At 42.9% G+C, this 11739-nt stretch overlaps 1 protein-coding gene across 4 annotated transcripts in view; it reads right to left on the reverse strand.

Moving 5' to 3' along the window:
• GATB (glutamyl-tRNA amidotransferase subunit B) overlaps nt 1–11097 on the reverse strand; it is a 209308-nt gene extending 198211 nt beyond the window's left edge. For 2 of the 4 annotated variants that reach the window (XM_073605015.1, XM_073605009.1), the window contains exon 1: nt 10925–11096. In XM_073605015.1, coding sequence (XP_073461116.1) covers nt 10925–11052 — 128 coding nt within the window. In that variant the 5' untranslated portion in view covers nt 11053–11096. Of the gene's footprint in view, nt 1–10924 lie in introns of all 4 variants that reach the window. The other 2 variants (XM_073605024.1, XM_073605033.1) reach the window with 2 other exon arrangements.
• Nucleotides 11098–11739: the final 642 nt, after the last annotated feature.

Consider the following 11739-nt stretch of genomic DNA (forward strand, 5'->3'; position numbering starts at 1 on the left):
ATATTTGTGTATTTATTTTACATTTATTTATTCATATATTATTACTATTTTATTTTTAACAGTTTTAGTTTGAGCAGAAAATCGCGCGAATGGCACATTTCTATTCATTTTTATGGGAATACAAACGTGCCAAAAAAGCCCAAATCTGCCTGATTCGAGTGACAAAAGAAGCTCCAGAACTTGTTTGAGCATCAGGTGTTTTGCAGTGGAGGTGTGAACCATCTCCATAGAAAATAATTGATTTTTTTCCCCTCAAGTGTTTTGGAGCTTCAGGCTTAAGGCTACTTCCAGCTTTTAACCCCCCGCTAGTGGCCGAAAAAAGAGTTAAAACTGCCCGCAAAGTGTCACTGCAGCGGCGCTATGCCGGCACGTCCCACAGATTTCAATGGGCAGGGGCACTTTAAGAGCTGTGTATACACCGCTGCAAAGATGCAGCTTGCAGGACTTTTTTTGCCGTCCTGCAAGCACACCGCTCCAGTGTGAAAGCACTCGGGCTTTCATACTGGAGTGAAAGGAGAGGCGCTTTACAGGCGCTATGCAGGCGCCTGTAAATTTTTAGCCTAAAAAAAAAATTTTAGCCTAAAAGCCCCTTGTAGCAGCTGAAAAACCATTTCAGTGTGCATGAGGCCTAAATGAAATCACAGTGAAATTCTCTAAAGTCGGCAAACGTTGAAAGAAATGAGATGCTCCCAGGGAAACTGAAATTATTGTTTCTCCAAAGACACAGTTAAAATATTATCACCAATTTAGGAAACAACCACCTTTCCGAAAAAAAGATGCCTGGGCAGGCTAATCACTGGTTTTATCTGCTAGGATTTCAGTCTGAACACATTGCACAACTTGTGCTTCTATTCAGCAAAACTCTCAGGAGTCTCTTAAGATCTGACAGTATTCCAACTGCACTATTGTTTATTGATCTTTTAGTCATAAAGTACTTCAAGTGACAGCAGATAAGCATCCAGAGAACATTTCTAAGTCTTAAACTCCCCTATTTGCTAGAACATCATATTTCACACTCCACAGTTATTCCTATCTAGCTACCCTGCACTAATCCTAGTCTATTCTAAGTGATTTTATCACATTAAGCCTGTGACACTCAGTGGAATTGGATCATCCATGGCCAGAAATACTAAATGACTGCTATTTTCTTTATGCTCACAGTGACTTATCAGATTAACCCACGTTCCAAATACCCACAAGAGGGTAGATAAAACAGGCAAAACATTCAATTGATAAAATAACTGTTGCTTCAAAACTTAACAGAAAAACACGTACAATCAAAACACCTAAGGACTCGTTCACACATGCGGCAATACCCTGTGTTTAAGACGCGTTAGAGCAGTGTTTGTAAAGCCTCTTAACCGCCCTTCAATGACTGCCTTGAACATTACAATGGGCACCAACTGCAGTTGTAAGAAAAGTCCAGCATGTGCTAGAATGAGAAGACTACTGCACGTGTATACTCATAATTCCAAGCAACATGTGTAAACAGACTAGCATGCACAATAAGCAGCGTGTGCACATACACGCTCAGCACTGGTATTGACCCCAATAAAATAAAAATAAATGCAAATTTTTTTTTGCAGGTAAAAAAAAATATTTATTACTGTTTTTGTTAGGAGCCTGTAAAGCATTGCACCCACGATCGGCAGATATGGGCAGGCAGTTACACTTGGACAGAAAGCTTAATGAAAGCTCACTGAGAACTACAACCCGACAAAGGTACTTGTAGTTTTCACATTCACAGAACACTGTGAATTATTGATGCTGCCGGGTGGGTAGAGCCCCACTTGCTGTTAAAACAGGGGTTCAGGGGCCAATGCATCTGTAACATGTTAAACCCTGAATATGGGTGTAACATGTTACAGAAGGTGAACTTATCCTTTAACCCCTTGGCGGGCTGCATATTTGCATTATTTAGTGGAAATACAAATGTACCGAGAGTGCGTGCCCTGCTCTCTCCCGGCACGGTTACCGACGGCTAATGGAAATCTCCCAATCACTACATGCGATCGGGAGCTTTCCGATCAAGTGATCGCCATGACAGTCAATCAGGGCGATCACATTTATAAACCCAGCCCCGCCTCCCAGCATCCTGATCCTTAAAGGGCTGGGAGGCGCCAGCGCCGAGGGGTTAAGCTAGACTGTGATATGAATAGTTTCCTGAGTGGTTGTCAGCTAGTCCCTGATTTACCTGTGACCCGACCTGCTACAATTGCCCCCTGAGTACGACCCAGATTGCCTCTGACCTGTCTTTGGATTCCTGGCTACCTGTTGTGACCTCAGCCTGTGTTTAAATCCTGCTTCATAACCTCACTGCCTGGCCGTGAACTGACCTTGGTTTGTATCCTGACTCTAACTCTGCCTTATGTACCTTTAGCATGCTGTCCGGCTGTTGATGACCTTTAGCTTGTGTCTTGGCTTCACTCCTGTCTTCTTAAAGTGGTAGTAAACCCACTTTTTCAACTTGTATCTACAGGTAAGCCTATAATAAGGCTTACCTGTATGTACAGTGAATATCTCCTAAACAAGATATTCACATTGCATGCAGCTGGTGATGTCACCAGCTAGTGTTCCGAAGGTCCAGCATACCATGCCAGACCTTCAGAGCCCATGCCGTAGGCGAGGGAGCATGTTTAGAGGGGTGACATCGTCACGGCCCGGCCACTGAAGTAGAGACTTGGGTCAAGCCACAAGCCAATTGTTGCTATCTTTTTCTCAGTTTAGCCATGCTTGAAATTTGTCCTTGAATAAAAAAAAAAAAAATCTATAAAAGTTACTAATAATTTATAAATGCTTTAAATGAGATTTTTTTTAATAATAATTTTTACATATATATTGTAAATATAGAAAATATTGAAGTTTATCAGAAATGAATACATACAAAATGAGTTTATATAAAGGGAAGAATTGCTCATTTCTAAACCACTAGCCCCCCATCATGCAGACATACAACTACTGCTAAGGGTTCAGCTAAACTTGAGCTTTCTAATCTCTCAGTAGAATGATGTTAAAGTGACCCTGTCATGAGAAAAGTTTAAGGGCTGTCGTCGTAAGCTTCCTAAAAGCAAATCTTGTTGCCTGGGTGTGTCTGGCTTGAGTTAAGAAAACAAAAACATGCACATTGTAGTTGAGTGTCAGAGAAGTGTCGCAATTCCCTATCGGGTTTACTTCCTCTTTATTTCCCTGCAAAGGTAAAGCATAATGGGCTACTATGCATCGCATGTTACCTGAAACCGAAGCCTGCGATGTCCCCGATTTCCTCGCCAGCTGGAAGCATCCATCTTCCTTCCGGGGTCGCGGACTCCGGCTGTGTGACTGGCCGGAGTTGCGTGACGTCACTCCCGCATGTGCTCGCAGGAGCCGCGAGCCATGACCATTACTTGGAATGGCACAGCGTGAGATTTCTAAAGTGCGCATGCGCAGAAGAAATCCATGTAGGTTTAGGAGATATTTACAGCACCTACAGTTAAGCCTTAATATAGGCTTACCTGTAGGTAAAAGTGTGTTGTAAGGGTTTACAACCACTTTAAAGAAGAACTCCATGAAAAAATCTTATTCTCCCATGCAGTGGGGCTCTACCTGCACTGCATGTGTTAACTGCTCGTTTTTTCTAGAGGTGCAAGGAAAAGCTGTACTTACCCAGTCCTTCGATCCTCCAGAAAACATCCACTTGTGGACTGTTCCTGCCATCCTCATGTCCAGAGCCTATGGGCATGATCAGTCCATCCACAAGATCACCAGTGTGCAGGGGTGGGGGTGTGGGCAGGAGCGGCGAGGACCAGTCTTGCATTCAGCAGATTAGGTAAGTAAATCTCCGCTCTGCAATCCCCTAAACGAAAACAAACACAGGCCCACTGCATGGGAAAATACTTTTTTTCCCCGGAGTTCTTCATCAAGGTTACCATAGATGTGACTTTAGAGTTACCAAAACTATGATACCCGCCCTCCCTAGTGCTGAAATACTGGCACCTGCACAGATCCGCCTTCAAGTCCTGGCAGAGCCAGGGCAACACAACATGACATGACCTTTACGGTTTAGGCTTTAAAGTGGATGTAAACATGATTCATGAAATTTGACCTAAGCACATACAGTTAGTTCCATATATATTTAGACACAGGCACAATTTTAGTTTTTTTTTCAGGTATTCAAGCTATAGTTATATAATGGATATGGGCTGAAAGTGCACACTCTCAGGTTTAATTTGAGGGTATGTGCATCCAAATCGGAGGAAGGGTTTAGGAATTACAGTTCTTAAGAATAGCCACTCCCCCTTTTTCAAGTGACCAAAAGTAATTGGGCAATTGAATCAAAATCTGTTTTGATGGCCAGGTGTCGGCTACTCCTTTGTTATTTCTTCATCAATTAAGCAGGTAAAAGGTCTGGAGTTGATTCTAAGGGTGGTATTTGCATTTGGAATCTATTGCTGTGAACCTACATCATGCGTTCAAAGGAGCTGTCCATGCAAGTAAAACAGGCCATTGTAAGGCTTCAAAAAACTAAACAAATCCATCAGCGAGATAGCAGCAATATTAGAAGTGGCCAAATAAACAGTTTGGTATATTCTGAGGAAAGAAGAACGCATTGGTGAGCTTAGCAAAATAAAAAGGTCTGGATGTCCACGGAAGACAATAGTGGTGGATGATCGCAGGATCCTCTCTATGGTAAAGAAAAACCCATTCACAACATCCAGACAAGTGAAGGACACTCTCCAGGAGGTGGGCGTATCATTGTCAAAGTCTACAATCAAGATAAAACTTCACAAGAGCACATACAGAGGGTTCACCACATGGTGAAAAACATTCATAAGCCTGAAGAATAAAAAAACCAGATTAGACTTTGCCAAAAAACATCTAAAAAAGTCAGACCAGTTCTGGAAAAGCATTCTTTGGTCGGATGAAACTAAGATTGATCTGTACCAGAATGACAGGAAGAAAAAAGTGTGGAGAAGGCTTGAAACTGTTAATGATCCAAAGGACACAACGTCATCTGTAAAACATGGTGGAAGCAGTGTGATGGCATGGGCTTGAATGGCTTCCAGTGGCACTGGGTCATTGGTGTCTATTGATGATAAGACAGAAGCAGCCAGATGAATTCTGCAGAGTTTAGTGATATACTGTCAGCCCAGATTCAGTCAAATGCAGCAAAGTTGATTGGATGGCTCTTCACAGTACAGATAGACAATGATCCAAAACACACTGCAAAAGTAACCCAGGAGCTTTTGAAGGAAAAGAAGTGGAATATTCTGCAATGGCCGAGTCAATTGCCTGATCTCAACCCAATTGAGTACACATTTAACTTGCTGAAGACAAAACTAAAGGCAGAAAGACCCACAAACAAAGAACAACTGAAGACAGCTGCAGTTAGAGCCTGGCAAAGCATCAGAAAGGAGGAAACCCAGTCTTTGGTAATGTCCATGGGTTCCAGACTTGAGGCCATCATTGCCAGTAAAGGATTCTCAACAAAATATTAAAAGTGAACATTTTTGTAACGAGTCCCTGCTCGCTCGGTTCCACTCTCCCGACACTCCTCTGCAGCTATAGAATCAGATTGCAGATCGCAACATCTGAAGGTTCGGTCATCCGATGCTCCGGGACTAGAACTACAGCTATGTGCCATTCTAATCCAGTTGTGTAGCTCAGAACAAACACCAGGCAGGCTGTATGTAAGTTCAAACAGGAAATCTCTTTTTATTGACAGGAATACAGTCTCTTTTATACAGTAAAAGAGGAGGTGTATACCTCCTGCTCATATTACTCTAACAATACACCTGTAACCTAATTAACCTAATTAACATGGGCTAATTAACTAATCCCTTTAGACAGCCTAGATGACTCAGACATGACCTTTAGGCCAGACTGGCCGTCTTGTAGCTCAGAAAACCCAATCAATATTATCACAATGGAAAGAGTTAATTAACATAAACAACAATGGGGATCTAATGACTCTTAGATCCCATACTAGAGACTTATTTACAATACACATTCTAGCAGGCAACAGACAGACAGGTGGCTGGAATTTACATCAGCATTTCTAACAGTATCTGTCCCAGCATTATGAATCAACCACTATTTCTAATATGGCAAATCCAGGGTCCCCAGAGTCTGTGTGTCCTGGGGGACCAGGACCCAAATCCACAGTAATACCACCTCAAGGGTCCCCAGGCATACAGCTCACAAAGAGCACCGTTACCCCAAATGCCAGGGCCCACGATCGATCGGTAAGAGGCTAGCATTCAGTCCCCTCCAAAAGTCTCTCTCCTGGCTAGGTCTGTCACAATTTTATTTATGATTATAATCATTTATCAAATTACATTTGAGCCCCTGAAAATGGGGGAACTGTATATAAAAATGGTTGTAGTTCCTAAAATTTTTACTTGATATTTATGTTTAACCCCTTGAATTAAAGCTGAAAGTCTGCACTTCAAATTCATTTGGATTGTTTTGTTTTAATTTTAATTATTCTGGTGGCATACAGAGCCAAAAGTATGAAAATTGTGCCTGTGTCCAAATATATATGGACCTAACTGTATATATGTAGTGTTTTCTTTTCTTTCTATAAAGCCCTAAGCCATGTGTCATTTTGCTGTTTCATTCCTCTGTTATCAGCATAACTTCTGACAAGTTCTCCGACACACGAGATAAAAGCAGCTGGAAATTTGTGTCGGGGTGGTGCTATAAATAGATTAGCAGAGAGCTGATCTATTCACACCACAGCTGTGCAAGTATCTTCGTTCCTCTGCCTATGTGGAGGTGGAGGTGGGGGGGTGCCTTTCCTCCAATCAGCTGTCACACAGTGTATGCCAAGAATTCACACCCAGTGCTGAAAAGAAGAAGAAATCTCTAACACGATGTGCACTTTCTAAAGAATATATAAAGCTAAAGACAGCAGATATACATGTAAAACTTATGTAGGGAGATTTGTTTCATCTGAGGCTGTTCACTTCTACATCCACTTTAACTCACTTCCTGTCTTAGGGTGACAGCCACAGTGAGCAGCGTTGTCACCCTAGGACTGGGTGTGTGTTAGGACTGCACCTTCTCCATAACAGGGGGAGGGGTTTAAGGCTTCATTCACACCTGAGCGTACCAAGCAAATGCGTTCCCACTTGCATTTTTTTTATTTCATGTGTTAATGCGTATCGCGCCTAGGGCAGCCTAGTCACTTAAATGGGCTGCCCTACGTGCAGCAAATGCCCCAAAAGAGCTCCAGAACCTTTTTGGTCATGAGCGTGAGGCATTTTTTTTTAGTGGGCGTTTCGGCAACTTTGTAGCATGTCTCCTACCTGCGCCTGAGGTGCCATTAACAATGAATCACTTGCTGACCGCCCTGTAGCAGTAAAACAATATATATGTATATATATATATATATATATATACACGTGAACCAGTACTTCCGCCTGCAGGGCGTGCACGCGCTTTTTCTGCTGTGATTATATACAACAGAAAACCATCTGCGGGTGCCGGGCACTCGTTGTCCACCGCCAACTATCAATCGTTGAGCAGTGACTCAAAACAAGGCAGAGTTCCATTCTGATGGGGGGAAAGGGATGGATTCTGTATTCCTGCCATATGTGTTCCTGCATCCATATATGCAAATTGGATGTGGAATTCGCATTGGCAAAAAACATGTAGCAGAATACATATTGGCCTAATTTTATCAAGACATTTGATTCTTTTTATTAGATGTTTTATAGAAGAAAGTAAAAAAAAAAAAAATGTTTGTTGTTTTTTTGTTTTGTTTTTTAAATTGTTAAGTCTTTTTTTGTTTATACCATAAAAAAAAAAAAAATGCAGTGGTGATCAAATACCACCAAAAGAAAGCTCTCTTTGTGGGAAAAAAATGAAATACATTTTATTTGGGAACAGTGTTGCATGACTGTGCAATAGGGATCGACCGATATCGTATTTTTGTTGCCGATACGATACCGATATTTTGGCCACCTCTCAGACCAATAGCCGATATTGTCTGCCGATATTCTGTACATTTAAAAAAAAAAGTGTACACTTTTTTTTATCACTGGTATTACTGAATGTAAACATCCCTTGTGACAGTAATAGGCAGTGACAGGTACTCTTTATGGAGTGATCGGGGGTCTATAAGACCCCAAACCCCTCCACTGCACCTGAAAGTATTCAAAACGTCAAGATCAGCGTTTTTGAATACTTTATATTTTTTAAAACTGGTGCCTTTAAGATGCTTTAAAGTGATTGTAAAGGATCGTTTTTTTTTTTTTTCTAAATAACAAACATATCATACTTACCTCCACTGTGCAGCTCGTTTTGAACAGAGTGGCCTGGAACCTCATCTTCTGGGGTCCCCCGGCGGCTCCTCCGCACATCAGATAACGCCCTAGGAGAAGCGCTCTCCCGAGGGGGTTACCTTGCGGGCGCGCTCCTGAGTGCAGCATTTGCATCCACAGACACGAATGCTGGACTCAGCCCCGCCCCCCCGGCGCCCCCGTGTCATCGCATTTGATTGTCAGCAGCGGGAGCCAATGGCTGTGCTGCTATCAATCTATCCAATCAAGAGACGGGACCCCGTGGAGAGAGAGACAGCGCGTCCCCACCGAAGAGATGAAGGGGCTCAGGTAAGTAAAACGGGAGGGCCGGTGACTGCCAGGTGTTTTTTCACCTTAATGCATAGGATGCATTAAGGTGAAAAAACACGACGGTTTACAACCTCTTTAATCTGGCTATCCCATCCTAGAGCATCCAACTACTTAAAAGAGTGTAACTTATCCTTAAATTTGAAGTACCGTTAAGCCATATATGTGCATAGCTTTGATGTAGTCTAGCATTTTGGACCTACCTTTTCAATCTGATTTGCAAGCTTTGTTTTCATTTTTTGAACCCAACTATCTAGTAAATTTGGTGGCCTGTCCATTCCTACAGTTTGAACCCATTAGGGGTAGACTGGTACAGGTTATCAAGTATTTTATACTTACGCAAAACCTTTTTAAATCATTGTAACCATGTTGGATACATATGACTAAAGTAAAAGACAATTTGTATTGTTAATTAACCACTTCAGCCCCGGAAGATTTTACCCCCTTCCCGACCAGAGCATTTTTTGCGATATGGCACTGCGTCGCTTTAGCTGACAATTGCGCGGTCGTGCGACGGTATACCCAAACAAAATTGATGTCCTTTTTTTCCCCACAAATAGGGCATTCTTTTGGTGGTATCTGATTATTATTTTTGCGCTGTAAACAAAAAAAGGCCTTCAATTTTGAAAAAAAAGCATTATTTTTTACTTTTTGCTATAATAAATATCCCCCAAAAATATATAAAAAAACGAATTTCTTTCTCAGTTTAGGCCGATATGAATTCTTTTACATATTAGTGTATATTGATTGGTTTGCACAAAAGCGTCTACAAAATAGGGGATAGATTTATGGCATTTTTATTATTTATTTTTTTTTACTAGTAATGGCGGCGATCTGCGATTTTTATTGGGACTGCGACATTATGGCGGACACATCGGACACTTTTGACACTATTTTGGGACCATTGTCATATATACAGCGATCAGAGCTACAAATAGCTACTGATTACTGTATAAATTACACTGGCTGGGAAGGGGTTAAACACTAGGGGGCAATCAAGGGATTAAGTGTGTCCTAGGGAGGTGTTCTAACTGTAGGGGGGATGGGCTCACTACAACATGACAGAGATCACTGCTCTCACAGGGAGCAGTAGATCCCTGTCATGTTGCTAGGCAGAACAGGGAAATGCCTTGTTTACATAGGCATCTCCCCGTTCTGCCTCTCCTCACCGCAATCGCGGTCTGCCGGCGAACATCGAGTTCCTGGGACCCGCACGCGCCCGATAGGCGCAAATATTAAAGGGACGTACAGGTATTTGCCTGCCTGTGCCATTCTGCCGACGTACATCTGTGTGCGGCGGTCAGCAAGCGGTTAATAACTTTCAATAAAAACATATTGTTTAAAAAAAAAATGCCAGTAGTCCGGGAAGTGGTGTCATGACATCACTTCCGAGTTACTAGATCACTAGACCCGAACGAAGAATTGGCTTTGCTCAGGTCTTCAGCCAGCTGGCGGACGTGGCGGCTGGTTGCTCGGGCAAGAGGCGGAGGGGGGGTGGGATGTCTATCCACATCAGTTGTTATTACAATAAAACCAACCGTCCACTCTAAAGAACGGTACTGGGGTGATGCATGCAACTGCAGGCATCATCCCGGTAAAACCCCCTGAAGCAATATTGGTAATATTGGGTACATTTGTGACCGATACTTCAAAAAAAGTGAATATCGGCCCCACCAATAATCGGTCGATCCCTACTACGCAATTGTTAGTTAAATGTAGTGCTGTATCGCAGAAAGTGGCCTGGTCATCTTTCAGAGGTCAAGTGATAATGGCACTGCAAGCGTGACCTGCGATTGCAGAGCGTTTCTGAAATGCAGATTTTTGTGCGTTTTGTCGCTCGTTTAGGAAACACACAGATGTGAATAGAACCTTATAGTCCATGGAGAGAATGGTCCAGAGGCAGAGAGGACAGGGGGTTATCAGCTCACCACATCCCTGCACTTGTCATATGGAATAGAACTCTTCCAATGGTACATTTATTAGACCAAAAGGCAGCAAATAAGAGAAAAGTCTCTCTAGAGCAGTGGTTCTCAACTCCAGTCCTCATGACCCACCAACAGAACAGATTTTAAGTATTACCTTGGGGAGATGCAGACTAGAATACTGCAATCACTGAGCAGCAAATGATATCACCTGTGATGTATTTCAGTTATCTTGCAAACCTGGCCTGTTGGTGGGCCCTGAGGACCGGAGTTGAGAACCACTGCTCTAGAGATACACTTCAGGTAGGTAAAGGAGAATGGACCTTGTTACACATAATGAATGCAGAGCCCCCAGCTGCCTATGACCCCCATGTACAGAGGAATATAGAGTACCCTGTGTCCCGGGCATGTCTGCAGGCGGTGCTGGCTGTCCTCCATCCTCTCCACACACCACAGCGAACACCCTGCACTACTAGCAGCGCACAGCCGCCACTGCTCCCCTGCACCATGGGCGCAGCCATGTCTACACAGTGACCGAGCAGCGCACAGCCTTGTGGGAAGTGAAGTCTACTGCCGATTGGCTGTCTAGGGGAAACACCGGCCGAGAGACTTCATCTCCCACAATGCACTGCTGCCGAAAGCTTTGAAGTCTCCAGCAATCAGCGGAGGAATGGTCACGTGTACGATGGGGCTGTCAGGCTGCTTGGTGGTTGGGCAGTGACAAGTTCCAAGTCAGATACATGTCTCTTGTGCTTGGATTAGCGAGCGTTCTGTTTACTGTGGAATGAAGAGAAACCAAGTGTGCACATTCACTGGACGGTGGAAATATAAAATGGAGAAAAAACACTGTGACAAATTGTAGCATTTTTCTAGTAACCATGGTTCCTCTCTGTTCCTCACTTCAGGACTTAGCAGCAACATAATGGTAGTGGGAGTAGTGAGTGCGAGGTGACCAGGCTCTTCATTGTCCCTGAGGTCATAGATTCCCACTGTCCCCGAATTCAAGGGACTGTCCCGGATTTGGAACAAAGGGATCTATTCACTAAGCTTTACCAAATGCGATAAAGAGTATCATGTTACTCATTTGCAAAAATTATCGCATGTGGTAAATAAAGTCCAATTCATTAAAAACAAAATAACGATTTTGTGATAAACAACAGGAAAAAAAAAAATTTGTCTGTAAATATCGCAAAAAAAATTGCGTGGTA

This window comes from Aquarana catesbeiana, linkage group LG01, assembly GCF_042186555.1.
Source record: "Aquarana catesbeiana isolate 2022-GZ linkage group LG01, ASM4218655v1, whole genome shotgun sequence".
Classification (NCBI taxonomy): Eukaryota; Metazoa; Chordata; class Amphibia; order Anura; family Ranidae; genus Aquarana; species Aquarana catesbeiana.